Below are 27,221 nucleotides of genomic sequence, written 5' to 3'. Positions count from 1 at the left end.
GTGGCCGGAAGCGGCCGGTGTGGAGAGTGAAATGGTGCGACGACGTCGGCGGGGAGTGAGGAATTAGGAGCACCTAACCACGTGTCTACTAGCTACGCTCTAATAAGGGTTTATGAAACATCTTTATAAATTACGCTGGAAGGTTGAAATGCGGGTTTCGCGTCGCCTGCAGTAACCTGTGCGAACGGCACGCCTAAAGGCCGACGTATCGGACGCGCGACGCCTAACAGAGAGTGCTCATCGCTTCATACAATCAACATGGAGCACGCGTATGAGGTGAATCCAGCTGTTGTGTCGCCAGCGGCGGATTCCACCGTCCATGCCGTGGGCCGCAACCGCCATCACATACGCAGCCTTCCACACGGCCGACCAATCAGCGGTCGTATAGACGCGATAACTCGTTCTTATACAGCTCAACCATGCGGCGCAAGCGTGCAATTTCCTCCGACTGGGTCCTATCCCGCCGAACCATGCGCTTGCAGGGGGTTGCTTCGCCCGAAACGGCTGCCTCACGTGAATCCGTACTTTGCTGGTTTGCGATATTAAAGCCTCTCGACACACTATCTGGACGATAGGGGTCGGCCGACGCAGGAGTTTCGGGTTGCGAATTTGCGCCATACATGCCGCCGCCGTAGTACGCCAACAGCTGGCAGTGTTGCACCGCCAGAATCTGCCGACACAGATAGTCACGGCGATCCAATGCCTTTATGGCGTCAGCCAGCCTGCCGGACGGTTCGTTTATTCCCAAAACCTCCGAAGGCTGCGGCCAGTGAGAACCTGATGGATCGAGGTATATCCGTGACAATGCGTCGTTGGAACCAATTGCACCTACACAAGAACCGTTTTCGTTCACCATCCGATAGTACTGCTCCAGTTTCCCGTTTAGCGCGTCCACACTTTCCACAAAAGCTTGATTTATGCCGGGCGCATGGTCATTAGACAGGTGTATGCCATCGCTGGCGCCTGCCTGGACCCCAACGGAAACACCGTCGCTGGCCGATACATGGCTATCCGATTCGCCGTTGCGTGGAGTCCTCGGAGACCCTGTGCCAGCCGCGACCCGATTACGACGAGGATGACTGCCGCCTGCAGAGCGGCGTGCCGGCAGTTCGCCTAGCCTTGACAGGTAGAATTCTCGAATCACGTCCACTTCATCCAGACCATCCGACGGCGTCACATCCTGCTCCATACTGATAGATGTGTCGCGCTGGTCGGCGCCGATTGTGCCGTCCGGATTGTCGGTAGACGCCGCCACGGGGTGACGAACGCCTGGGCCATCGTCCTGCGAGCGGCCGCCGGCAGCGACAGCCGAACCGCTGCCTCCACCTTTGCCGCCACTAACAGCCTCTAATAATCGAAACACAGCCATAGAAATGTAACCATATTTTCGTTAGCGACACACTACAGGCGTCGTCGGTGTTGGTATTGCACGCTGGTGGAAGACGTCGAGCCGTGGTAGTCGGTCTGGTACAGCTTCTCGAAGACGTTTGGCAACCGGCGCTCGATCTTTATGGGTTCCGTGGTTTCGTAGTATCTGATATCGGGGCGGTGAAGGAGTGTGTAAATCAGGTAGGCCAGACCGGCGGCCAGGCAGGCCGTGAACACGATCAGCATCCAATCCACGCCGTACGTCGTCCTCACCTCCGTCGTGACGACCGAAGTCGGTACTTCGAGACGCGCGACGGAAGGATGCGAAATTTTCAGGGTGGCTGCAACGGTCCTCTGGCAGACGAGCTGTACACTAGAAGGCTCGACGATACCATCGTTCTCCAGTGCGAAACTGCAGAGCAGGCCTTGGTGCTCGGTGATACGAAGCTTGTAATGCGAGCCATCCACGCGCAGCTTGCACCGTGAGTAATGCGGGTATACTGAAATGGCGACAGCCTTACCTGGCTCCACCGAAACGTCACTAATTGCGATACCAACCGAGTCCACGAATTGAGCGAACACGGGCAACTTCCAATCGAACGACTGCTCTGACAGCAGCGCGTCCACCTTGCGGAGGCTTACCCATAACGGCTGGGCGGCGGCCGCGTCGGTAGCCGTCGATTTCTTCGACTGCTGCTTTGACGGCGTGAGGGCGGGTGGTTTGTGATCTGACGGCAGGGTCGAATACAGAGCAACCTTTAGTTTCAACCCGTAAGCTGATTCCGACGCACCCTTGAGTACATTGCGCATCTTATTCCACTCGGTTTTACCGCCGAAACTACGGATGGATATCCGGCAGGCCGGTAAAAACTCCGTTGCGCTCGATCCCACCACATAGGTCGCCTCCGAACCGAATACTTCCTTCACCCATGTTTCCTTTGAAACCAGTTCACAAACTGCAAAAACTCTAGAGTCGACCTGCAGGGTGTTGTGCAGGTAGGAACCACCAGCGGTGGCAGCCTTGAAGACCACATAAAACGGCTCATAAAACTCCTTGTACGCGATGGTGGTGCCAAATACCGGCTTCATATTCGTCGCATTCGCTCGTACTGCGGAATCTGCCAGGTGCTGGTATTCCACCTTGGTGACGGCTTCGAAGACTGTTATCCGGGAATCGCCTTTCATATACTCGCTGCTGTACTTGACGACGGTGCTGCCGGCAGCCAGAGCCACACCCTGTGAGTCGCTTACCGACAGAATATCTGGCTCGTCTACTGTCCAATTGCCGGTTACAGCACTGGGTTGGGCTGCATTGACACCCTCCCCGGATGTCGCATTCTGACCGCTCTTGGTTGATGGCAGCATCCCCATCACACCGGTTCCGCTGGTTGCATTATCCGAGATCGCCGAGACTCCACCTTCCATCATGGAAAAGACGCTATCGGCTGAGCGGCCCAACTCCTGCAGGAAAGCCGTTAGCTTGGCAGTGAAGGTAGCACTGTCGACCTCGCGGCATATCGAGAACGGGAACACATACAACGGCTTCAAGCCGTTAACATATTGCGATGCTTCCAGATACGGCTGATGCATCTCCAGGCTGTCAACGCAACCGGACTCTTCCAGACCAATGTCCCTGAAGACGTTAATCAGACCGCGCGAAAGGTCGGATTTTAGGTCCGACATAAGCGCATCCATACGCGACAGTATTGCATCTTGGTAGTACTGCAGCGTATCCTGATGCTCCATAGATGTGTAAGCATGCGCCAGCGGCGCCCCCCGCATTTGGACGCTGAACGTCCTGCTGTCGCCAGCGAGGAAGCGTACAGTTGAACCCTTGAGCACCAGCGCGTCCTGCGGAGTCAGCGCGTTCACCACACACAGACGGATGGTGTCCACCACCATGTTGGTGCCCGTGAACTGTTCATCGTTTTCGTCAAGCAGCACCATGAGACTCGAGCATCCATCAGCAGAGTTGGCCGCGACATGAATCGAGTGGCCTGACAAGGTCACTCTGAACAGTGAGGAGTTACTCAGCATGTACTTCAGCCTCAAATCTACTGGTGGCAGTATACGCCGCCCGTCCCTGGTTTTCAGTTGCACGGTAAGCTCCTTCTTGCCACTCTTCAGGACGCTTATCTCACTCGACTGCACGCCGTAGCTGTGCACGTGCAGCTGGTTGACCTCGTGCACCTGGACATGAGTAACGTAGCTGTCGGCCGTCTTCAGCAGCACGTGCCCGGTCTTCGATTCGGTCTTCAACGTGGTCTGGCCGCTGGTCCCATCCACCGTGAGCAGGCCCACGTCGCTGGACGCTATGGGCTCAACCACGCCAACCAGGCTCTCGTACGTGGAGTTGGGCGACAGTATGATCGGATCCGAGAAGTGTGAACCGAACACGCTCGAGGGAACTAAACTCTCAACTGCGAACTTCGGCGCCACAAGCTCGAGCGTCCCCGATGCCGATAGGTTGCGACAAGACGCACGCAGCGCTACCGTTATCGCACCCGCAGACGTCGCAATCATGGTCACGCGAGCGCGTCCCGCACCGGATACAGTGGCGGTGCGTTCGCCTTCCTCCAAGAATACCCCATGCCCCGACACGCTCCAGGTGAAGGCGCAATACGAGCTGGTGGCGGACTCCGATGAACCGAGGACGAATATTGGCGTAAAGGGGCGGCCACCGTAATCGCTAACCTTCGCATACAGGACCACGCTCTTGCCGTTCAGAATCTGGCTGGGGCCGCTCACTGCCACGGAGTACGGCATCGCGACCGTAACCGGGGTAACCGATTTCGAAGGTGAGCTGGTGCCGCCAGCGATGTACGACGTCATGGTGCACGTACCAGGCTTTACTGCCCGGATCACACCAACCTGCCCTGAAGTTACGACTTGGAGGACCGTTTCGTCGGACGTTTCCAGCGCCGCGGTCTGGAGCGGGATGGAGCGTGACAGGGCGCCGTCCAGCATCGACAGGTGAAACTCGCCACTGTTGGGCATCATCAAGATTGATGCCAGCACCGGCGAGGTCTCCCTGTACGCCGTTATTTCCAAGGAATCCGAAACCAGCACGCCATCGGGTGTTTCCGTCGTCCCCGTGAAGTTCCTGATCTCAGCGCGGACGGTGTACTTGCCCTCAGCCAGGCACTGGATAACCATCACACCACCAATGGCCTTGAAACCGACGTCCTTGGGGTGCTCCAACTTCACGAGGTTGCTGCTGCACACGGAGAATTTGAGGCCGCTCAGTGAGGCGTACGACATTGGGACGCCATCGCCGTCGAGGGCGACTGCGTGCACGCGGTAGAGACGCTTCACCGAAAGCAAGTTGATGCCACCTCCCAGGCTCGAAAGCACGTCTAAATCCTCGAAAACGCCGTTCTCCACATCCGGGATGTCGGTGATCATGATATGCAACTTGGATACCGGCGACTGGCTGATGATGAGTGTCTTGGTCTGCTGGCCCAGCTGGCTACGGTCCACAATATCCAGAGAACGCGAACACGGTTGCGGGCACGTGAAGTTGAGGTACTTGACTGGTATCGGAGGCATGGCGGTGTTCGCATACCGTGCTACGCTTTTCTGCAGGTCTAGCGGGTCGGACAGGTTCGTCACCCCGTCCACGACAGCGGCCAATTTGGCGAACTCGGCAGCTGAACTGAAAGTCAAAGTCGTGCTGTGTTGCAGCTTGATAGACTCCGAATATGCAGTCAGCTCCACGTAGTTACCCGATCCTAGTGCCACTGCAAACTGGTACCTCATCCGCGGGTTGAAGAAGATGCTGACACGCTTCTCCGCAGGCGTCAATGACGTGCGACTCGCTCCAATCAGTATTTCGTGAGGCAGAGTGGGCTGCACGCGCAGCGATGTTGACAGCAGATAGCCGCCGCGCCTGCTGGTGCTCTTGGTCCACATCTTGCTGGCTGCGATTTGGGTCGTGACCGACTTGGGCTTCAACACAGCGGCTGCGCCCGCGGAGGTGTGGCGTGGGTCGAGGGCGTCCGGCCATTCGAGGTCGGCAACGATATCGCTATCCGCCAGCGTGGTGGATTCGTATACAAACATCGACCCGTCGATCTTTTGGAAGGGCAGCTCAGCCGACTTGGCGGCACCCGCGGCCGCGGAGCCGCTCCAGTGCACCTTGTAGCTGTGGCTGGGGCAAAGCGGCGTTCCGAAAGCGTCGAACACTACGGCACGGAACGCGTGCATGGCGTCGGCATTAGTCTTTATCTGCCACTTCGTTTTCGACTCGTCCTTGTAGCACAGGTTGGAGCCGCTGCTGAAGACACCAGTTGGCACTGCATCGCCATCCTCCCAGTTGGCCGGGTAGCCGCTGCAGTGCAGCAGGTTGTCGCGCACCGTTTGGTTGTTGGCCGATACGAGCGGGTGTATCTCGACGTACGAGGGGAGTCGGCAACTGATGGTGTACTCATTGCGGAGCACGCCGTCGACGCGGACGCACACCTTGTCGCCAGCTGTCTCGGCCACACAGTAAACGTCGAACATCGTGCGCCCACTCACAATGCCCTCCCTGGCATTATCCACCTTATCGACGTACAAATGGGCGCTGCTCCGGTTGCACGTGGACACCACCAAACCGTTCGCCAGCATCGGAGGGCCGCCGCGCACCACCAGTCGCACCTTGCCGCCGATGGGCACGTTCGCAAACACGGACTGGTCCGCCATGGCCTGCGACACGTTCATAAAGGGCTGAGGTGGCGTCTTCAAGGGGAACTGGCTGTACTCCGGGTGGACGGATAGCGACAACCGGTCATAGATCAGCGCTTTGGCACTCGCAGTCAGCTCCGTCATGACCATCGATTCCTCGTGCAGCAGCGACACCGAGACCTCGGACTCCCCGGGGTGGAGCGTGCGGTACGCAAACACCCCGCAGCTGAACGGCTCCTCCGTCACCTTGGTCAGGTCCAACATGAACCTGTCGTGCTCCACGCGGCAGTTCAGCTTCGCATTGGCGGCCGACTCAACCTGGTACGTGAGCGGCATGCAACTGTAGAAGCGCCCAACCTCACCTGATGCGGTGCCCCAGCTCTTCGAGAAGACGGGGGCCAAGTCCGCCAAGTCTGCAAATGCGGAGAGGCGAAACTGCGCTGTTGCGCCCACTTCCACGTGGACCTGCGCCGGCAACAGCTCCAGGCGCTTCATACGCTGGACGACCACTTGCACCTTGAACACGTTCTCCGGGTTCAAGCGGTCCGACACCGTTAGCACCGTGGATCCGTACGCTTTGCAGCGCAAAACTCCCTGCTTGGTGGAACACATGCCGATATCATCCACATGCCAGAGATACTCGCCTGATCCTCCGCGTGCCACCAGCTTGGCGTTCTCGTTGAGGGGGACGACCAGCGGTCTGGTGCTGCCCACGAGCGGCTCCGACCGGGGCACCTGCTGCAGCCCCTGCTGGTTGGGCACGTCGATGGTCTCCACGGGAAACCCGAGCAGGTGCACGGGGTCCGTCACCGACACTGTGAATTCGATGCTGACCCTGGGGGCCGCGAGCTCCACGGCAACCTTTGTCACGCCCTCGGCAAGGGCGGTGATCACGACGAAGCGGCCGTTGGGGGAGCGCGTCACGCCCACAATTGCCGCATTTTCGACCCTCCAGCTGAAGGAGTACCCCTCCGCCACGTAAATGGCGGTGTCGTCCTTGTCGCGCATCCCGACGTCGAACACGTAGCTGCGGCCCAGCAGCAGGTAGGCCGGCGGAGTGGCCCCCGCCGCCGCGGCCAGGTAACGAAGGCCGCAGCGCATGCCGCCGCGGCAGCCCGCATACACCTGCTGCTGCAGCTGCGCCAGCAGGCTGTTGTGCGGCAGGTTGGACGTATCGGCGATGTCCACACCCTTGGTGGCGTAGCAATCCAACATCTGCTGCAGCCCTCCGTACGAGAGCCCCAGGCTCTGCGGCACGCGCACGCTGATATCACTCACGAATGTTTCCGAGTTGCGCCTGTCGGTCAGGATAACGCGGAAGTCAACGCCGCCGGCCTTGCCGGTGGTCAGCGTGCCGTCCGGCTTCACCAGCTGCCCGGCGCCGCCTGCGACCGACCACTGATAATTGGTCAGGTCCACCGTGGGGTCCCACGTATCATCTATCTGCGACTGGGGCTTGATCTTCTGCACGCAGAACTTGAACTGCGCGCCGGGCGGCAGCACCAGCCGGCCGGGCTCAAGGTCGATCGAGTCGGAGACGGTGAACTCGACGTCCTTCAGAACGATTTCCCGGTACTCCGGCAGCATGACCCGCACGGATATGCGCGTCCTGCCCACCGTGCGCCCCTGCAGCACAATGACGTCCGACGTCAGCGTGGACCCCTGCGATACGGCGAAGCGGTCGCGCTTGTCCAGCAGCGAGACGCGGGCGCGAGTGGCCACCTCCGGGTCGTGGCGCAGGTCTATGATCTCCATGATGCGCGGGTCCTCGATCTGTGCCTCGAACGGGATCCCCTCCAACGACGTGAACGTGTTGGCGAACTCGTCGTGGCCTACAATCTTCAGCGTCGCCACCTGGTTCACCGAGATGCGCCGGTTGCGGGTCTCGAACTGAATCGAACGCATGGGCGATATCACTACCTCCGCGCCCGCCCGCGTCTTCGTGGACGCCTCGTAGGCGAAGACCCAGCTCCTCAGAGGCGCGCCGGATTCCGAGCTCTGCGCCCGGAGCGCCGAGGGGAGCGAGGCGGCCCAGATGCTGCTGGAGCACCCCTCCCCGAAGCTCGAGAGCGGCACTATCGAGTACTCGATGTAGTTCTCCTCGTTATTCGGCGGGAACAGGCGCAGCAGCTCGGGATTCTGCACCTCCCAGTTCACACATACCCGGGGCTCCACGCGCAGCAGCACCTGAACGTGGACCTTCAGCGGCTCGCGCGCGCCCGCGTCCACGTAGTAGGACGTGGAGGGCAACAGCACCTGCGCCGGGGTCAGCGTGAGGCCGCTGCCGCCGGTCGCGGCGTGGACGGCCGCCGAGCAGGCGCCGAACAGCGCCAGCAGCCACCAGCCTGCAAACATCGCTAAAAAACGCACTAAGCTGCCGGCATCTGCGGCGTCACTGCGAATTCGGACACTGCGCAAAACAGGTCTCGCATAATGCCTTTGATCGCAGCTCCCCACCGCTGCGAATGCTGCTGCCGACGCAGCCACACACCGGCGCTAAAACGCGCCCAAAACACGCGCTGTTTAAAAAACTGACATTACACGTGAGTTTCCGCGACACCTCTCAGCGGGCACGCTGGAAGGGGTACCTTCGCTGGCCGTTAGACACGACGGCCCGCCGGGATTCCAACGTCGAGGCGCACGGCGCAGCGCCGCCCACAAGCCGAGGCTGCCTACAGAGGCACCGCCTGGTACAATTTTCAGCGGTTGCGATACGAACGGTCCGCGGGCGCTCAGAAGTTCGGGATGACGAACATCCTGTGCTCGCACTTGGACAACGAGTAGTAGGTGAGCAGCAGCGTTAACACGTGCGCGAAGGCCAGGGCGACCGAATAGACGCTGCACATCATGTGTATCCCTGCTAGGTGCAACAAACCTCTCGATGTGTGGCAGAAGCACGGCCAAAACGCAGGCCAGCAGCGCCGTGTTGATGCTCAGGAGCTCGAAGTAGCCGAAATACCAGAGCACGCACATCAGCGCTACCACGTCGAGCACGGAGAACCAGCACAGCCACAGCAGCGTCGTGGTCCTCTCGGTGGCGTCCGGGGAGAGCGTTGCGAACGGCCCTAGCCAGAGCACCATCACCGCGTAGACGGTGCAGGAGAGCAGAATCAAAGGGTGGTCTTGCGCCACGGCGCGCTTGCGTGCTAACACGGGATGTTTACGCGCTGATGCACCAACTACCCACCTTCTCTCCCGGAGGCGTACACTACGAGCGAATATTCCTCCTCCTCCTCCTCGTCTGTTGCTGCGTGCGTTGGCTCACAGGGGACCGGCACTGTACCATTTTGCAAGCGACTTGCTCCATGCTTCTGCGGGTCGATCGACTCCACGTCCACTCCCACGCTGAACGAGCCGTCAGGGTGCACCAGCTGGGTGGGAATCGACCGCACGCCGGTCTCCACCTCCCTGCGCGTCGGCACGTACGCGGAGAACGTGCTGCGATACCACGTCGCAGGCACACCCTCCGCGACGTCGGATAGCCACAACCGGTCTCGCGCCATAGCTCAAAATCCTGTCTAACTTCCACTGCGATACGGCGCGCTGCGTGCCACGCTCGATGTGCGCCCTGAGGTCGCCTAGGCGCGGCACGCGGCGACGCAGCTACTCCTCGTCGGAGAACGCCCTGCGCGGCATCGACGCCAAATAAAACGACAAACCTGACTGTGTCTAGTGATTCCTCGTTGACCACGCGGTCGGAATCCGGCACGACTGGCACCTCTGCACATGGTCACGCGGGCGAAGCGGTAACATACCTGGTGCCTTCTGCAGGACAACAACGCCTTCCTCGTTCAGTACCGTGCACGACGCGCTGTCCAGCTGCCGCTTGGTCTGAAAGTTGACCAAAACTTCGAGGCCTTCAGGCACCTCCGACTCACGTCCCTCGGCTGCGGGGCGTTAGCACGCACACATCACGGCAAAAATACGCACCCAATGACTCGTATATGCGCGCCTTGGCCTCCAGGCGCTCGCGAACGCGCGCGGAGGAGGTCGACTGCCCGACGCGGTCGACTTGGTTGCGGAGCTCCACGCCGGGATTCTTCTCGGCGAAAGGGTCCTGCGCCGCAATGTTTAGACACCGCGGTTGACACACCTTTTTACGGCGCGGTTTAGCGGCGGGAGCCGCCGCCGAGCTGTTGGAGGTGTGCTTGCTGATGATGCGCTTCAGCACGGAGACCGAGCCCTTGGGTACCTGCAGCGAGCGTGCCTTGCGCGGAGCGAGGGTGCTCTCGCTCAGCCAACCGTACGACATGGTGCGCTAACGCATCGCCAGCTACGGGCAAATTACAATACAGTGATTCGCTACTCGTCAGATGGGGGATTCGCGCCGCGCGCGAATTGGCGGCAGCGCGCGGCCAGGTCGCGTTGGCTGGAGACTTCGGACGCTTGGCATTCGCCAACAACGCGGCCGTTGTCGAGCACCAAGATGCGGTCGCATAACCTGCGGGGCGTTACACATACACGAGGCGAAACTTACTGCAGCGACTCGGCGTTGTGCGCAACGAGGAAGACATTGCAGCTGCGGAACAGGCGGTTCAGCAGCTCGTGGATGGGCTGGAACGACTGCCCCTCCGACGTGCCTATCACCGACGCCTCGTCGACCAGCAGCATGCGCAGCTCCCGCTTGTAGAGCCACAACCTCGCTAGGCTGAGGTACTGCAGGTGGACGTCGAGTATGACGACGCTCGGGGTGCCTGAGCTGTCGACGTTGTCCTTCTTGCCCTTGCACTTGTTAGTCCAGGATTTCTTCAGCACGACGTCCAGCGGGTTGGGGCCCGGCAGGCTGCGCACGAAGGGGCCCGCGCTGCACGTGTACAGTGCCTCCCAAATAGCGACGTCTTCCCACTCGTGTTTCGGGTCGACGTAGTCGCGCACGGTCCAGTGCACCAGCAGCGGCGGGTTGTGAGGGATGTTGCCGATGGTGGTGCAGTTCTCGTCGGACGAGATGCGTTCGATGTTCACGCCGTCCAGCTCTATAGTGCCCCGCACCAAGTTCACCGCGCCAGCCAGCGCCGACAGCAGCGTGCTCTTCCCGGAGCCTGTGCGGCCCACGATGCCAACGTGCTGGCCTGGTGGGAACGACAGGAACGGGCACGACAGCGACAGGCGCCTGTAGCTGATTACCGGTTGTGGAGCGTCGTCGGCGCCTGCCAGCGTTTCGTTCGCGGATTTGACGGGCGGGATGAACGTGTAGTCCACGACGACGTTACGGAGCACCACTCCGGTGCGCGTGAGCTGGAACGATATCGCGCCCTCCTGGGAGAGGCGTTCGGGCGAGGCAGAGGAGCTCGTTACACCGTGGCGCGCGCTCCGCGACTTGGCAGATATTCGCAGGCGTTCGTACTTGTGGTCGTACTGCGGCCCAAGTTTGGACATGTCCTGCACAGTTGTATATAGTTGTGGCCGCACGCCGCACCCACCTGTAGCCGCTGGCACGCGCACATGATGTTAGACACGTCGACCATCATAGCAATCACGGCCTTCAGTGACCTCGATACCTTCAGTGAGTACATCAGCGCTGTGCTAACGTGCACGTCCATGGCGGTGCCGCAGTCCGCGGGCGGCTGTAGCATGAGCTGGACCAGCGGCGACAACACGTTCGCCAAGATCAGCGGGAAACCCATTATCCGTATGCGGACGTTTCCCCACGCGACGGCGCATGCGTGGAAGAACTTGGTGCGCTCGTACGCGTCCAGGTAGCGCAGGAATTGCGACATGGCGACACCCTCACGGCGCGAGGAGCGGATGACGCTTGCGCCGGTGACGGTCTGGCTGATGAGCGTGCAGAGCGCGGCGCGCGTACACAGCGTTGTACGCATGTTCTCCCTGCAAGATTTGGTAAGACTGAAGGCGGGACTAACCTGCACATGGGAAGGTAGTCACGCACGACGACGACGAAGGTCAGAAACAGGACTATGGGAAGCATGGCACCCGACCACCAGTTGAGGATGCAGATCATGACGATGGATATCGTGCTGTACATCAGCGTGGACGCGGTGCTGGAGAACCGTGTGAAGCAGTTGTAGTCCACGTAGGTCTGGTCGGTGGATAGGCGGTTGTTGATGGTGCCGATGCGCATGGTGCTGAACACGGACAGCGGGGAACGCAGCACGCCCCCGAGCGCCGATTCGTACACGCTGCGCGCGGCTTGGAACGTCCCGAGTGGCTCCAGAAAGATGATGCACATGCAGAGGACCACGATCAAACTGTTGGAGAGCACGAAGAGGTAGTAGTGGTTCAGCTTCAGGCGCATTATGGGGTCGTACGCCTGCGTTTCCATCATAATCTGGTCCACAGCCATATCATCCGTGCCTTCGGGGAGGACGCAGCGCTGCGTGTCGACGATGGCGCCCCAGCAGCGCACGACCTGCTCACTGAAAATGCTCATGGAGACGGTGATGAACGACACCGCAAGCATGGTCAGCACCGTAGACATCCCAATGTGGTTGAACAGCCACATGAAGTTGCTCCACCGCAGGGCTCCGCGTGCCTGGTTGTTGTCGCCCAACTGCGTGGACGAGGCTTTTGACGAACTTTCGGTGACTACGTCAGACTTTGGATCGTCGCTGGTGCTGTCAAGGTCACCAATGGACCCAGAAGTGTTGAAAACCTCGACCGTGTGCAACGCGCTGATGACGCCCAACTCGTCAAACGAATCGGCGGTCTGCAGGCCGGCCGCGTCGGCCGGTTCGTTCGGGACGTGCTTGCCTTCAAATTCTTCCAGAGTCTCCAATCGCGGCTCCGTGATGGGCCCGTCAAGGTGGTACACGAAGTATTTCATGCCTGCGAAGTTAACGCCGCTTGAGCGCAGCGTGTGGATGAAGCCCTCCTGCACCACGATGATGGCGCTGGCGCCCGTCATCAGACCCGTTGGCCCGAAGAGCATCGTGAATATCCTAACGGCCAGCGAAGGGTCCAACACCGAGAAAGGCTCATCCAGGCAGTACAGCGTGTAGGACGCGGCGTGGACGTTGTGCGAGTGCATCATCTGGTTGTAGAGGCAGCGGGCCAGCGAAATGCGCACCCGCTGACCAGTGCTCAGGTTCTGTCCGCCCTCATCCAGCACACGTAAGTCGCCCGCTTCCCAGTTGGCGATGTCCGTGTCGAGTCCCACTGCGCTCACCACGCGGTTGTAGAGCATGACGTCCATCTGGTGGCCGAAGAGGATACATTCCCGCACAGTGCCCACGGGGATCCACGGCTCTTGGCTCACGTATCCAATGGGGAGGTTAACTTCCCAAGGGACCACGCAGACGGAACCTGCATCGCATAAATGCCTCGAAGGCGAGGAACGTACCAGACAGCAGCTGGAGGTCGCCCAGTATCGCGCTCAAGAGAGAGGTCTTTCCCGAGCCGGGCGGCCCAATGAGGAAGGTGACCTCGTTTGGCCGCAACGTCAAGTTGACGTTAGAGAGGATGGGAACCGACGTCCAGCCAAAGAACGCGTGGGAGAACTGGACCACGTGCGGGTAGTTGACCCCCATGAAGGAGTCGCGCAGAAGCTCGCTGTCCAGGGTGATTGAGTCCCGAGAGCGTATGAACGACCAGCTGGGGCTATCTATGCCCACGTTGAAGGGCGTGAGCGAGCGCGAGGTACTGGCCGTGGACCCCGCTGGCATCTTCGGAATCATCCATGCAGGCAGGCGGTTGACGAACTTGCGTCTGGCGATGGAGAAGGCACTGGGCCTACCATTTGCGTAGAGCGTTGACATGTCGACCTTGTACGGATGCTGGCAGTCCGAGTTGCTATCCGGGACGCGCTCGGAAAACTTATCGTACGGCGTCGGCACGTGCGTGTCGAGCACCTTGCGGTACACGTAGTCCTCGAGCCGGCGGCACGAAATGGAGGTTTCCATGTGGTCGTTGATGTCCGAAGGCAGCTTCCGCAGCGGCCTGATGAAATAGCTCAGTGCGTGCAGGAGCGGCAGCGCTTGGCTCTTGTCAAGGTTCAGGCCGCGCAGCACCGTGGAATTGTTCATCGCCGACGTCACGAAGATGAAGAGCGCCATCACGTTCGGCGCCACCATGCCCACCCAGCTGCTCAAGGCACTCAGGTACGCCCGCTTCAGGCATGACTGCAGCTCGTGCATCCGGCTTCCCATGACGTTCTCCATTGCGTATCCCACCCACTTTACCAGGCGCAGGTTGCGCAGGTCCTCCAGGACTACCTGGGTCTTGAAAAGCCGCAGATCCACACGCCGCACATAATCCTTCAGCAGGGACGCGCACTGGCACTCGGAGAGGAGCATCAGCACCGTCATGACCCCGATGATGCCCAGCGATTGCACGGAGCTCCAGCCGATCTCCCTGTACAACCAGATGCTGAGCATGCATACCTTTATCGGCACGTTCACGAGATCGATGACGCGCACGATCCCGTTGGAGATCTCGTCGACGTCGAAGAGCGCCAGGTTGAGGATGTTCACCTCGTCCGACGCGTCCGCCTCGCTAGTGGCTCGGGAGGAGTCACTCGATGGCTGCTGGTCCCTGTCGACGCTGCTGCCGTGGAATGACACGTTTACGCTCTGGTGCATCGCCAGCTGGCGGTCGCGCGCCAGGATCTTCCCGAACAGCAGCGTCTGGAGCGTGATCTCCACCCGCAGCGACATGCGCCTGTAGTAGAAGTGATGGTAGGCCTCCACGAACGCGTCCAGCGCTATGGCCGACGCGATTGCGGCCGTCGTCAGAACGTCTGCGTGCGTTGAATTACGAGTCGGGCGCAAACTCACACGAGAGGATTGCCGAGGAGCTGTTGAGCGTGACCCCGCCGACCACCATCTTCATCAGGCAAATCACCAGCAGCTCAGTCGCGTCCTTCATCACCGTCAGGAACAGCAGATATGTGAATGCGTGCCGGAAAACGCGCAATATGCTCCACCGCATTTCACCCACGACCTTGGTGAAGAAGGGCCCGCGCGGGATGGAGCGGCCCTCGATGAGGCACAGGCTCAGCTCCGTCGAGGCGAACGTGTCGAAGTCGCTGGCGGGTATTCCTGGGTACCTGTCGTAGTGAAGGTTGCCGTACGCCACCAGGCCAATCCACTTGGTTATCCACCCGAACGACAGGAACTTCATGCCGCGGCTGTCCGAGTAGTTGCCGTAACCCTTATCCGCCGTGTAATCGCCGTCTTGTATGCGCTTCATGACGGAATACGGGCGCCAGAAATACAGGTACTCGTACCACCGGGGTTTAGCCCCGGCGATGTTGTTTTGCTCCATGGCGAGATGCCAAAAAACCGCGGTTTGCCTGGAGGCACTGGTTACCCCGCTTATGCAACCTGGAGCAGTGTTACAGCCGAGTTGAAATCCGCTGATGCCTGCAGTCGCGCTAAATCATCCTTCCACGACGGATTTTATATGCGCAACAAACTGCGGCAGACAGATTAGCGCAGCACGCACAGTTCACTGAAAGCTGACCACAGCCGCGAAAAAACGGTGTCTGGTGGCGCGATTAGCGTTCAACCGACGCCACCAAATACCCGGGATATATTTTGTTGGTGCGAGGAAAATTAACTACCGACCCAACTGCTCTTGCGGTGGCTGCCTACTGCTATGCCCCGCAAAATAACTCAAAAAATAAAGTGTCCACGCATAACGAATACGGAGCCAGAAGCTAGAATATTCGAGAAAAATATCGTGATTACAGTGTGGCTGAAATGTTTGCGTAGCTATTTCACAACGGTTAGCCTTGGATTCCATGAGATGCGTGGAAAATCAGGAAAAAAAATTCCTCGCGCCAGATACGCCGCGCGGATGATTCCACAACCGACCCAGGGAGTCCGCAATGGCTTCATTTAATATAATTATATGGAATCTGCACGAATGGTTTCGATGGGTAGGCGTAAGGGTCGGCCTTCGGCTCACCAATGCGCCGCAGACATAACTAGCGGTCATAAATTGGCGTGCAAATGCACCGTTGCCGACTCAAATGAACTGTCATTAACATAATGACGAATGTGTAGCCAATCACGCCGTTAAAAGAATCGCCAGTATCACGTACATCGCAACATCTATTGTGGGCACGCCTTGCTGTAAATGACGATACCACACTTGTAAGTCTGGAGGAAACCAGCGAAATAGCGAAAATCACAATTGAAGGCTATACCAGGTGTGTCGGTTGGCGGGTGTCGCTTACGCCATCCGGCATAAGAAGCGGAATTGGGATCCTGTAACGCCGCCCTGTCTACATACACATACACGCTAACACCGTGACTTGTAACCATAAAGTACTGCGCGTGAAAGTTTACGTTATCAAGGAATCTAACACACGAATCTCTGCCTGCGTGTCGCTGTAAGCACGAGATTCCGCAGCGGCAGCACCTTTGCCGCCATCATCTGGCGATTATGACCTCTCTGGTTGCAAATGTAGCTCGATGTCGGTACACATCCACGCTTGTTGAGCAATGAAGGTGGAAACGATGTTTTCCAGCGCGGTTAAGATAGACCAGCTTAACGACTTCCTCAACCTCAGCGAGGAATGCGTGCTGCCCGTTGGAAAGAGCGGCGAGAGCTACGAGGTCAAGCTGCACGAGAAAGCCGCGCCGGGCGCTAACAAGCTCCAGCTGGCCGCTGCCGACAAGGACACGAAGCGCATCGTCGTCGGAATCAGCGACTGTATGTCCTGCTCAGGCTGCCTTACGTCGTCGGAAGAGATCATCCTCAAGGACCGTGGCTACGAGGATATCGCGCGAAAAATACGGCAGGCGGACGCAGCCGCCGTCTCTATCGCATCGCAAACCGCCTTCATGTTCGCCGCCACGTACAACGTGACCTACCAGACGGCGTTCCGGAAACTCGCATACCTGCTCAAATGGCTGGGCGCCAAGCGGGTATACGACATGAGTCTCGCGGAAGCCGTGGCTCTGCACGAGGCGAAGTTGGAGTTCCGCGACACCGTGGCCGCGTCGCTGGATGCCAAGGCGCGCATCAAGCTGCAACAGGGCGGGACCCTGGAACCAGCTGACGTCGAAACCGCCATGAGGAGTGGCACCAACGCCGCGGCATCAGGGCGGGGCACCGACTCTGACGCAGACGACGGTGGGGGTGACGAGCGGGGCCAACCCGGCATGCCCATCATAGCTGCGCACTGCCCCGGTTTCGCCACGTACGCCGAGAAGAACCTCGACCTGACCGTAGTCTCCCACATAAGCAGGGTGGCGTCGAGCCAGCACATACAGGGCGCCTTGGTCAAGACCCTGGGCAGCTTTGAGCTGGCCGCGCAGCGCTCCCGCGTGCCTGTGGAACCCACCTCTGGCGTGTTCAACGGGCCGTACGGGGGACTCGTTGAAACCCTGAAGAGCGTGGGGAGTTACGCCAGACGGCGCAACATTGAGATGAAGCCCATATACCACGTTACAACCGCGCCGTGCTATGACAAGAAAATCGAGGCCGCGCGAAGCCAATCGGACAAGAACCTCAAAGGCATATACCAGCACCTTGGATTGCAAAATGAAAGTTTTGCGGGAGATGTCAAGCTTGTGGACGACGTGCTCTCCACGGGCGACCTCCAGAAGATCATGGAGCTGCACAACCTGGACTTCCGATCGATGCCCGAGGCCGACCTGGATCGGGTGTTCTCGGACAAGCACGCCTTTTTGTTTTCCAAGCTTTTCGAGCAGGATGTCAAGCTGCCGCCACGCCACGACGACAGTTACGTCAGACCCGGGAGTACCCAGGCGCAGTCGGGTGGCTTCGCCGAGGAGATCATGAAATTCGCGGCCCAGTCGATCGTGAAAGCTGACGAGGTGCCTTCGTTCACGGAGACGCTGAACCACGACTACCAGGTGGGTTGCTAATGGTGTTGGCAATCGTAACGCCCGCGCAGGAGGCCACACTCAGGGTCGGCGGCAAGCCCGTCATGACGTTCGTGCTCGCCTACGGGTTTAGGAACGTGCAGAACATCGTACAGAAGCTCAAACGGAAGGCCCAGTCGGGAGCATGCCTCATGGCCTACATCGAGGTGATGGCATGCCCCGGCGGGTGCTTCAATGGTGCGGGGCAGGTGCTGACGCCGCCTCCCGCCGATAAGAGCTACCTCAACAACTTCATGAAGTGGGTGCGGAACGAGGGCGTGGCGAGGTCAACTGACAAGGCGATGAGGCTGTACCACACAGCCTGTCGCTACGCCAACACCAGCGACCGTGAGGACGTTAAGGCCATCTCCTCCACCGTCATTCCCGTTTTGAACAGGCTGGCGGCTGTCAACCTCATCGCAACGAGAGTGCAGAACCAGGCCGATAACGCAACGCGATCGGCCGCCCTCAAATGGTAGACACGGTGCCCGACCCGGACACGGCGGCCGACTTGTGCCGCCAACGGCGAGGCAGTATACACTCCACAGTGCGCCGCCAAAGCGCGACGCACGCCACGCCGAAACAATCGCTAATTCAGTCACACGAGCTCACTCGAAATTTCTGGTGAGGCGACACGCATACCAGGCTGCAGGGCCCGGGTGGCGTGTGCACGCGAACAACGGCACAACACAGGCACAGAAACGCAATACAGAGCCGATGAAAACGTTATCTAGCAGGTTTACGTGGTGCGCGCGGCCATGCGAAGCTTGCGCTTCTCCTTGATGGCCTTCGCCTTGGCCTTCAGGGCCTCGATCTGCTCGTTCTCCGCCTTCTGCTTGACCCAGGAGTTCTTCTGGGCGTGGATGGCCTCCAGGAGCACACGCTTGTTCTTGAACTGGTTACCCTTGCAGCGCATGTAGAAGTTCTGGTACATGTGCGAGTCCATCTTCTTCGAGTCGCGCAGCTTGCGCAGCATACGGCGCAGCACACGCTGGCGGCGCATCCAGAGCAGCTTCGCCGGCTGGCGCGCGCCCTTGGTACCCTTGCGCTTACCGATGCCGGAGTGGCGGCCCAGGCGCTTCGAGGCGTGGATCAGGCGGATGCGGGCGCGGCTGTGCGGCGCGACCGCCTTCTTGATGATGAGACCGTCGCCCACCAGCTTGCGGATGCTGAAACGGGAGTTGGCCATGGCGATTTCGTTCCCCTCATTGGGGTCCAGCCACACGCGGCCCTTGCCACATTTCAGCACCGACGCGGCCAAGCGCTTCTGCAATCTGAGATTCTGGAGCACGGATGAGGCCGGCGAGAAATGTAACACCTACCATCCTGGAGCGAAACCGTTACGCGTGCCGATGTCGGACAAAATAAAACCTGCGAATGACGTTAACTGGGTCGCCGCGAATCGCAAACAGTGCACATCGGCGGGGGACGGCCTACGGCGGCACGGCCTGTTGGGCCCGCCGCGAAGCCGCGAATACAGTCACACGAACGCAAAACGCACCTATTTTGTACACCTTGCACTACTGCTCATTCGGCAGCTGCCTTTAGTTGAGTAGCAGAGCGAGCAGGCCAGCGCGCCTCTGCGATGGGGCCTCAGGGCGCGGGGCGCCGGGAGCCGGCCCCAACCGACGGACGCGTAACTCCGCGATTCGTCAGGAAGGACACCTAAATATTGCCACACTGCTATCAGGGCGTGGTTTTAGCAATTGTAGCGCCGCGAAACGGCCGTCTAGGCTGTGCCGATCACGTGCCGTCGCGACAGCTGAACACGGTCTTCCGAGGGTACTCGAGCTCATCTGCCACCCCTGGGCGGCGGCGCAGCCTGTAAATGGATGTATAATGGCGGCGACATGGCGGAGACCCTGGTTTAAACTCCTCGCTTTGGCGCTGTGCTCACTCAAGTCGCTCGTCCGAGGGGTGAGGAATCTGCGACTCACCGTCGGCAAGTCGCACTGTAAGTTGTCTTCCCGCAGCATCTCACACGCGCGATAGGCTGGATCGCGCCAGCGGGGCTGCGCATACGCGTATCGCAATCGGCCACGTTGGTTGAGCAACCAACAGACACGCCGCACCTCACCGAGATCTTGGAATCCACAGCCAACCCGGGGCACGATTCAGTAAAGCAGCACATAGAGAACATTCTCAACCCGACGGTCAGCTTGGAGTCACTCGTCAACATCATGGCGAGGGGCAAGCAGCCGAGGGCGGAGTCGTTGGGAGCGCCGGCCGATTCCGAGGCGAGCACCGCCACGCAAAGCCCGGCGCGCGTGAAGAAAGTCAAGCAGATACTGGCCAAAAAGCCGAAGGTGGAGTACGACAACGACTACATCGAGCTGCAGTACGACACCAAGACGCAGCCCTTCAGGCACGTCGGGGAGAACGAGTGCTCCATCCCCAACTTTTCGAATGTGTGGAACGCAATCGTGGACATGCGGCAGGACGTGAGTTGCGTATGCTCCAGCAAATAACTGAAATGCAGAAAAACGCACCCGTTGACACCATGGGCGCGCACTGCTGCGCTGACGAGAGCGCGGACAAGGCAACCTACGAATACCAAACGCTCATCGCGTGCATGCTTTCAAGCCAGACCAAGGACGCCGTGACTGCTGCGGCGATGGACGCGCTCAAGGCCCGTGGGCTGAACGTGGAGACCGTTGCAAAGATGCCAGAGGAGGAGCTGGACTCACTCATTTCCAAGGTCGGATTCCACAAGACCAAGGCGAAGCACATCAAGCAGGCGACCGACATCATCATCGAACAGTACAACGGAAGGGTGCCAGACTCCATCCAGGAGCTCGTCTCGCTGCCTGGGGTCGGACCCAAGATGGCAAACCTCGTAATGCAGCTGGTAAGTCGGACCGCCGCTAAACGCCACACACTTGCGAGCAGGCGTTCAAGCGTATCAACGGCATCGCCGTCGACCTGCACGTGCACAGGATTGCCAACAGGTTGGGCTGGGTGAAGACCAAGACACCCGAAGAAACGAGGCTCAAGTTACAGGCCCTGCTGCCGCAGAAGCTGTGGGCGGAGATAAACCACCTATTGGTGGGTTTTGGGCAGACCATTTGCGTCGCCGCGGGCCCCGGATGCGCCACGTGCGCAGCCAACACATGGTGCCCGACTGGGAGGGCGAACCTTGCAAAATAAACTCATCACTCAGCGGGTCAGGGTTCCCCGGTAACGAATACGTACACTCCGCTGTAATATAAGTCAACTCACGGCACTGGCGGCATGCGATATGGTGATTTGCTGCGGCATCAGGGACATTTAGTCAGTAATCTATGTGACCGTCTCGATGGCTGTGCGTTGTCTAAATGGCTGCTGAGCCGGCGAGGTGAGAGTCTATCTAGGGCAACTGACACATCGCATGTAAGGCCGGTGATGTGCAGCCTAACGTGCTACTGGAAGCCCGTACGGGCGCCACCGGCATTAGTGGAAGAGCACATACGCCACGGAAAACGGTGCCAGGGGTAGATTCCATTTCGCTATTCACAACACCCGACCGAACAACAACGAACGTAAAATAATTGACACTACGAGGGAGTTAGAACCCACACATCATACACACGCAGTCGTAAAACACGGACGGCAGTGCCGGCTCCACCCCAGGGGAAACAGGCTGATTCGCCCTGTTAGACAGCATTTGGACCCGGTGATACCGCAAATACGGTACATTTTGATTTATATATAGAGATTTGTGACAGTGGTGTGGTAAAAGGGCGTGCTGTGGACAGCTTCCGCGTTAGATGAAAAGATCCGCAGTGACTGAACCAGGTGTCTACCGGCTGATTCCATGAGTTGCTGACTGAAGAAGCATTTTGCCTGAAATTGGAGTCCGTTACGCATGCCTCCGTCAAACGGCTGCACTCCGCTTGTGCAGACGACGTCGCCATGACGACTCGCGCTGGCAGGACAACGTTGCCATATTTTCGTAATGCGCGCACGTAGTCAGGGTGCAAGGATAGCTCGGCGTGCACTTACGTGTAGTTACACACCCATGTATACAACGCTGAAATGAGACAATGAAGGAATCCTCCAAAAGCGACCGTAAAACCCGCAAGCGGTCAGCGGCGGAGGCCACCGAAGAATCTATCGCACCAACTGCTGAAACAAAGCAAGAAGATGAAAAAAGCGGCTCTAATTGGCTGGCCAAATTTCTGGAAAAGTTGGACGCCGGCAGGAAGACGGCATCGGCAGTAACGCAGCAGCAGGTGCAGGAGTCGGACGATAGCTCCGATGAGGAAACTACGGAGGTCACCGAGCCAAAGCATCAGCGGAAGGCCCTTTCGTATTCGGAGCTGCTGTTCGCAGACCTCTCTGAGGCTTCTAGCCTCATGAAGAAGTCCCACTTCTGCCAGATGGAAGTCTGCGAGGAAACGTGGCAACAGTACAGGGAGTTCATGTACAAGAAATATCGTAGCCAGGTGTGCAAACTGAAGCGGCGTGCGCAGAGCGAAGGCGACAAGAATACTAGTAGCCATGGGGACTAGTATATGCCCGACAGCTGGACCTGGACGTTGCTCTCACCTTTTGCGTCCCTCTGAATATAGGACCGAAAAGTTGGAACGGTGTCGCGAACTCTGATCTCTACGAACAAAAACGCATATCTCAAGATGTCTGACCTTTGGAATGATCTGACGCCTCGCACCGAGGGTGTGTGCAAGGATATTTCCCTGAAGGATGCGGGTAAAATCCTTCTCAAGCTGAGGATGGAGGAATCTCCCGGACTGAACTCGCTGCTGGAAGTTGAAGAGAAGGGAAAGCCTCTGCAGGGTGTACGCATTTCCGGCTGCCTTCACCTCACTGGAGAGGTGGCTTGCCTCATCACGACCCTGAACAGGCTCGGTGCCACCATAAGATGGTCCTCTTCCAACCCATTCTCGGCCCACGACGGCATATGCGCTGCTCTGAAGGCTTACCACAGCGACAACACGACCATTTTCGCCTGGAAGGGTAGGTTGCGTGTGACGTGAGCCTCCATGGAAGTTGTGGTTACGAGGCATTTCGCACCCCGTATATACCTAGCGTGGTTGGATCGGGCTTATGCATGAGATATATGCGTGAAATTTGCGTGTCTGGTGCGGTCTGCGTCTGTGCCGTTGGGCCTTTCGCGCCGACGTTGCCTGGTGATGTCGTTCGTGCTGCCTGCTCAAAAGGATCTCATTGCGCTACAGGTGAGACCATCGAGGAGTACTGGTGGTGTGTGTACCAGTCCCTCCGCTGGCCCGGACAGGACGGCCCCAACCTGATCGTCGACGACGGCTGCGGCGCCTACTCCATGATCAAGCACGGTGTGGACCTCGAGAGGATGCACGCCAAGGACGGCAGCTTCCTGAACCCCGCCGACTTCGACGAAAACGACAGGGACACCCAGTGCCTCATCAAGCTGCTTAACAAGCTGGTTGTGGAGCAGGGCTACTTCTGGGAGAAGCTCGCCTCCCAGGTCACGGGGCTCTCGGAGGAGACCACCAGCGGTGTGACCCACTTCCGCAACATCTGGAAGAAGTGCGGCCTGCTCTTCCCGGTCATGAGCACCAACGACTGTGTCACCAAGCAGAAGTACGACAACATCTACGGATGCAGGCACTCCGGCATCCACGGCTTCTTCAACGGTGCCGACGGGTTCCTCATCGGCGGCAAGACCGCCGTGGTCATCGGCTACGGCAACGTCGGCAAGGGTGTTGCCCAGGGCTTCAGGGGGCAGGGTGCCAACGTCAAGGTCACCGAGATCGACCCCATCTGCGCCCTGCAGGCGGCCATGGACGGCTACGACGTCGTGCTTTTGGAGGACGTCGTGGAGACCGCGGACATCTTCATCTCCTGCACCGGTGGCATCGACACCATCACCGTCGAGCACATGCGGCGCATGAAGAACAACGCCATCCTCGGCAACATCGGCCAGGGTGACCAGGAGATCCAAATGTCGGAGCTCAACCAGGTGCCCGGACTCGAGATCATCAACATCAAGCCCGGATCTGACTACTTCAAGTTCCCCGACACCGGAAAGGGTGTCATCATCCTCGCCTACGGCCGCCTGTACAACCTCGGCTGCGCCAACGGCCACCCCGCCTTCGTCATGTCCGCCTCCTTCACCGACCAGACGCTGTGCCTGCTCGAGCTCTGGAGGAACAGGGACAACGACAAGTACGGCAAGTGCATCAACAGGCTGCCCAAGATCCTGGACGAGACCGTCGCCAGGTACCACCTGAAGGCGCTCAACGTCAAACTCACCATCCCGACCGCCAAGCAATGCAAGTTCCTGGGCATCCAGCCGGAGGGCCCGTACAAGGAGGACACCTACCACTACTGAGCGCCTCCTCCCGAACTTACGCAGTAATTACCCTGCCTCCCTAAGCGTTGTGTGTGTTCGGCAGTGTGTGGTGTCTGCCGGAGGCCGCCTTCTTTAGAGCGCCACGCTGGCGCAATCGGTCACGTTATATAATGCTATAAATTCGCGAGTCAATGTGTAGCTGGCTGGCCGTCGCCTGCCTTTGCGCGCTGGCGGTCTGCCGGCTGGAATCACGCTCAACGGCCAGGAATCCGCGGCAACGGTGGGACGGGAGCCCGGTATGTAACAAGCCGTGTCCAGTGCTGTCGAGCGCCATACCGGCCGCTGTTGGAATCACCGACCTTCTGGGCCGCCTGGATAGGCACAGAGCTGCTACCGCGCTCTACCGGCAGCTCGAACGCATTCCCGTCTATATAGCGACTGACGCGCGAGGGAATGCGCTGGTATCGCATTACCCATTGGATGAAGTTGATGCGGCAGCCTACTCGGCAACGGAGCCGCCGCCGCCTGCGGCAGCGCGGCCGGCAAAGCACTTGCCGAGTGCTCAGCACGCCGTGCAGGAGTTCCTGCAGCAATTCGCGGAGGTTAGCGAGGTCGTCCCTGTACAGAGCAGCACCCACGACCTGCGCAGCATGAATCGGCGGATGCCGGCGGTGCTGCTGTATTTCATGGACCCGAACGCCTGCGCCGCGCATGTCCTGGAGCTGAGGAGGCAGGGCAAGGAAGCGCACATCACGCGGCTCACGCTGGCCGACTACGCGAAACAAGTCGACGACGATGCGCGCAAGTTCGACCCGATCTTGCTGCCGACGTCGGAGGCGCTGGTTAGCGCAACGCGACACGGAAGAGGAACGTTCAGGGGCACGCCCATATTCACCACCGACCCGCCCATCGCGATCACCAAATCAGAGACGGCGCAGGGCGATTTCAACCCCGCTACGGAGCGGCTAGCGGTCTTTTTCTCGCCCGAGAGCGCGGCGGAAATATACCGACGTGCATGGTGGAAGGGCAGCGTGAAACTCAAGCTCGGCGGCGAGGCCGTGATCTGCCGGATACTGCCAGGAACCCGGAGATGGTCTACACGCGTACTGGTGTCTAGCCTGGAGGAGCTGTGCGACCGCATAAAAACGGACGAGCCGTACTGGACGTCACTGATACACTTCGAGCCGCCGCCCATCGCAGCGGACACGCATGCTCAACGGCTGTTGCAAGAAAGAGCAAACCAACTCAAACCCACGTGGGACGTCTTACGCAGCCTGCGCGGTTTACTCAACCACTGAGTAACGCGCAACACGGGCGGACGCACCAGGGTGTCGCGCGGCTCTCGATGGGCCCAAACGCCGAAGTTGCTGCGAGACAACCTTTTCCCGCGTCACACATGGATAGCGATTGGGAGGCGGAGGATGTGCAGTCGCCACGCGACGGCTCGGGTGGCGAGGCACCGCAGCAGACACAGACAGGTACACACCTGAGTCGAATCCCCAACCAAAGCCTGGCGGAATCGGAAGGCGGCGGAGACATGGATGGAAATGCCGCAGAAACTAGCAAAAATGAGGATGAGCTGCCGGAGGGATGGGTCAGACATGGGAAGGGGCTCATGCTCGAGGTGCCGATCACGCCCCGAATGATCGCCTCGGAGCGCAACAAATTGCCACCGCCGCACTTCAAGTTCACCGCAGATACGAACCGTCGCTCTGCAGGACGGCTGCAGGCGGCGCTGCTGCATATCGATCGCGATGCGGTGCGACGGATGAAGAACGAGCAGAACGTCAGGGTTAGGGCGGCGAGGCCCGCCAGTGATGGGCAAGAGGCAGACACAAGCTCCCCCATGGTAATGTGAACGATCCGTTAGTGTCAACGTTCGCAGAGAACGCGTGATGCCTCGATGCGCTGCTACAGGTGAGTTGTATGGGCAACGATGAAACACATTTCGCCAGGTCTCTGAGAGAGAATCAGCACACGGCGTCCCCGATCAGCAGAGCGAAAGGCGAGGAACAGTTCGATCGCAAAATCGCCTTCATGAAGAAAGAGCATGAGCGCCAGCTCATAGAGGCGAAGCGGCAGGTGCTGGAGCATGTGGACGTCCTCATCAAAAAGTACCGCCAGCTGGCCATCGACGCCGTGAAGGTGGCGAGGGAGGAGCAAAAGAAGGCGGAAGCAGAACGCCGGAACACCTTCGAAGCGTGCGCGCGATACGAAGCGGAGCTGAAGGCCAATGTGCGGGTGGGTACCAGGGCCACGTGTGCTCATCGTTGACGCAGAACGCCATCGCACACCTGAAGCTGTCATCCCAGGCGGAACATGACCGCATCGCAGCCGAGCGGGATGCACTCCAGAGGAGGTGCGCCGATATGACGCCGAAAGCGGAGGCGTGGAAGCCAGCGCTCGATCGCATCACGGCGCAGCTCGCCGCCAAATTCAAGGGCAACCAAAAGTTCACCATAGGGATCATAGATGACACGCGTGACATGGTGGGTCGTGATCCCAACTGAATAAAAAACTGCAGATTATTGACGAATTTCACGCCTTCAAAGCATCGACGGCCGAGCTCATGGTCCAAAAATTTGTGGCCAACGGATGCGACCTGCAGAACCAGGAGGCCGAACAATTCGTGGAACACGTGCTGATGGCCAGCGGAGTTATTTCATAGTAACTTGATACCGCGACGGTCCAACTGCATTACGCACAGGCAACAAACCGCTCCGTATGCCACGACGAGCAAGAACATCAGCGGCAATGGGAGCAACAACGGCTGCAGAAAAACATTCACCGCACCCGTAATCACGTTAGCCAGGAGAAAGAATTCGATCGAGTGCTTGCCGATGCATTCCACTACGGTGACGTCCATGTTCTCACCTGCGGAGGTTAAGTGCAGTTTGCGTGGAAAGGCTCACCCCAAAGCCATTGCGTCGCAATGACACTTGCTAGGAATCCCATGGCGACGGCTGATGTGTTCAGCACGAACCGCAGGTTCACCTGATCCGGGTGATGGCTGTGATGCGGGAACGTACCAGAGTCCTCGAACTGGGAAAACCCAGAAGGAAGAGCGCAAACGATGCCGACGCGCATAACATACCGATACTAATAAAACTGAAAAATTGATAAAC

At 59.2% G+C, this 27,221-nt stretch overlaps 13 protein-coding genes across 13 annotated transcripts; 7 read left to right on the top strand and 6 right to left on the bottom strand.

Annotated features, from left to right (window-relative positions):
* Positions 1 to 373: 373 nt before the first annotated feature.
* Positions 374 to 1,369, bottom strand: BBBOND_0207380 (hypothetical protein, conserved; the record flags this gene model as incomplete). The annotated part of the gene is made up of 2 exons (XM_012912315.1): positions 374 to 760; positions 833 to 1,369. The coding sequence occupies 2 exons, from the start codon at positions 1,367 to 1,369 to the stop codon at positions 374 to 376; spliced, it is 924 nt and encodes a 307-aa protein (XP_012767769.1).
* A 32-nt stretch (positions 1,370 to 1,401) lies between these two features.
* On the bottom strand, positions 1,402 to 8,388 carry BBBOND_0207370 (membrane protein, putative; the record flags this gene model as incomplete). Its single annotated transcript, XM_012912314.1, has 1 exon — positions 1,402 to 8,388. One exon carries the CDS (start codon positions 8,386 to 8,388, stop codon positions 1,402 to 1,404), a length of 6,987 nt encoding a protein of 2,328 aa, XP_012767768.1.
* A 377-nt stretch (positions 8,389 to 8,765) lies between these two features.
* BBBOND_0207360 (hypothetical protein, conserved) lies at positions 8,766 to 9,536 on the bottom strand (the record flags this gene model as incomplete). Its single annotated transcript, XM_012912313.1, has 3 exons — positions 8,766 to 8,871; positions 8,909 to 9,179; positions 9,221 to 9,536. 3 exons carry the CDS (start codon positions 9,534 to 9,536, stop codon positions 8,766 to 8,768), a joined length of 693 nt encoding a protein of 230 aa, XP_012767767.1.
* A 100-nt stretch (positions 9,537 to 9,636) lies between these two features.
* On the bottom strand, positions 9,637 to 10,285 carry BBBOND_0207350 (hypothetical protein, conserved; the record flags this gene model as incomplete). Its single annotated transcript, XM_012912312.1, has 4 exons — positions 9,637 to 9,658; positions 9,693 to 9,753; positions 9,789 to 9,920; positions 9,964 to 10,285. 4 exons carry the CDS (start codon positions 10,283 to 10,285, stop codon positions 9,637 to 9,639), a joined length of 537 nt encoding a protein of 178 aa, XP_012767766.1.
* A 50-nt stretch (positions 10,286 to 10,335) lies between these two features.
* On the bottom strand, positions 10,336 to 15,252 carry BBBOND_0207340 (ABC transporter, ATP-binding protein domain containing protein, putative; the record flags this gene model as incomplete). The annotated part of the gene is made up of 6 exons (XM_012912311.1): positions 10,336 to 10,474; positions 10,511 to 11,412; positions 11,454 to 11,859; positions 11,895 to 13,293; positions 13,331 to 14,725; positions 14,763 to 15,252. 6 exons carry the CDS (start codon positions 15,250 to 15,252, stop codon positions 10,336 to 10,338), a joined length of 4,731 nt encoding a protein of 1,576 aa, XP_012767765.1.
* Positions 15,253 to 16,436: 1,184 nt separating this feature from the next.
* BBBOND_0207330 (nuclear prelamin A recognition factor-like, putative) lies at positions 16,437 to 18,304 on the top strand (the record flags this gene model as incomplete). Its single annotated transcript, XM_012912310.1, has 2 exons — positions 16,437 to 17,816; positions 17,858 to 18,304. The coding sequence occupies 2 exons, from the start codon at positions 16,437 to 16,439 to the stop codon at positions 18,302 to 18,304; spliced, it is 1,827 nt and encodes a 608-aa protein (XP_012767764.1).
* A 260-nt stretch (positions 18,305 to 18,564) lies between these two features.
* On the bottom strand, positions 18,565 to 19,150 carry BBBOND_0207325 (hypothetical protein, conserved; the record flags this gene model as incomplete). Its single annotated transcript, XM_012912309.1, is given in 2 exon segments — positions 18,565 to 19,029; positions 19,049 to 19,150. The coding sequence occupies 2 exon segments, from the start codon at positions 19,148 to 19,150 to the stop codon at positions 18,565 to 18,567; spliced, it is 567 nt and encodes a 188-aa protein (XP_012767763.1).
* Positions 18,965 to 19,381, top strand: BBBOND_0207320 (hypothetical protein; the record flags this gene model as incomplete). The annotated part of the gene is made up of 1 exon (XM_012912308.1): positions 18,965 to 19,381. One exon carries the CDS (start codon positions 18,965 to 18,967, stop codon positions 19,379 to 19,381), a length of 417 nt encoding a protein of 138 aa, XP_012767762.1.
* Positions 19,382 to 19,664: 283 nt separating this feature from the next.
* On the top strand, positions 19,665 to 20,972 carry BBBOND_0207310 (base excision DNA repair protein, HhH-GPD family domain containing protein, putative; the record flags this gene model as incomplete). Its single annotated transcript, XM_012912307.1, has 4 exons — positions 19,665 to 19,779; positions 19,818 to 20,266; positions 20,305 to 20,673; positions 20,715 to 20,972. 4 exons carry the CDS (start codon positions 19,665 to 19,667, stop codon positions 20,970 to 20,972), a joined length of 1,191 nt encoding a protein of 396 aa, XP_012767761.1.
* An 875-nt stretch (positions 20,973 to 21,847) lies between these two features.
* Positions 21,848 to 22,315, top strand: BBBOND_0207300 (hypothetical protein, conserved; the record flags this gene model as incomplete). The annotated part of the gene is made up of 1 exon (XM_012912306.1): positions 21,848 to 22,315. The coding sequence occupies one exon, from the start codon at positions 21,848 to 21,850 to the stop codon at positions 22,313 to 22,315; it is 468 nt and encodes a 155-aa protein (XP_012767760.1).
* Positions 22,316 to 22,438: 123 nt separating this feature from the next.
* Positions 22,439 to 24,135, top strand: BBBOND_0207290 (adenosylhomocysteinase(S-adenosyl-L-homocysteinehydrolase), putative; the record flags this gene model as incomplete). The annotated part of the gene is made up of 2 exons (XM_012912305.1): positions 22,439 to 22,778; positions 23,000 to 24,135. 2 exons carry the CDS (start codon positions 22,439 to 22,441, stop codon positions 24,133 to 24,135), a joined length of 1,476 nt encoding a protein of 491 aa, XP_012767759.1.
* A 152-nt stretch (positions 24,136 to 24,287) lies between these two features.
* Positions 24,288 to 25,394, top strand: BBBOND_0207280 (hypothetical protein, conserved; the record flags this gene model as incomplete). The annotated part of the gene is made up of 1 exon (XM_012912304.1): positions 24,288 to 25,394. The coding sequence occupies one exon, from the start codon at positions 24,288 to 24,290 to the stop codon at positions 25,392 to 25,394; it is 1,107 nt and encodes a 368-aa protein (XP_012767758.1).
* Positions 25,395 to 25,492: 98 nt separating this feature from the next.
* BBBOND_0207270 (hypothetical protein, conserved) lies at positions 25,493 to 27,216 on the top strand (the record flags this gene model as incomplete). Its single annotated transcript, XM_012912303.1, has 7 exons — positions 25,493 to 25,945; positions 25,982 to 26,013; positions 26,052 to 26,337; positions 26,376 to 26,585; positions 26,621 to 26,752; positions 26,804 to 26,962; positions 27,085 to 27,216. The coding sequence occupies 7 exons, from the start codon at positions 25,493 to 25,495 to the stop codon at positions 27,214 to 27,216; spliced, it is 1,404 nt and encodes a 467-aa protein (XP_012767757.1).
* Between the last annotated feature and the right edge of the window lie 5 nt (positions 27,217 to 27,221).

This window comes from Babesia bigemina (assembly GCF_000981445.1).
Source record: "Babesia bigemina genome assembly Bbig001, chromosome : II".
NCBI lineage: Eukaryota > Apicomplexa > Aconoidasida > Piroplasmida > Babesiidae > Babesia > Babesia bigemina.
The sequence above is the reverse complement of the archived record's forward strand: the minus strand, read 5'-3'. Positions and strand labels throughout refer to the sequence as shown.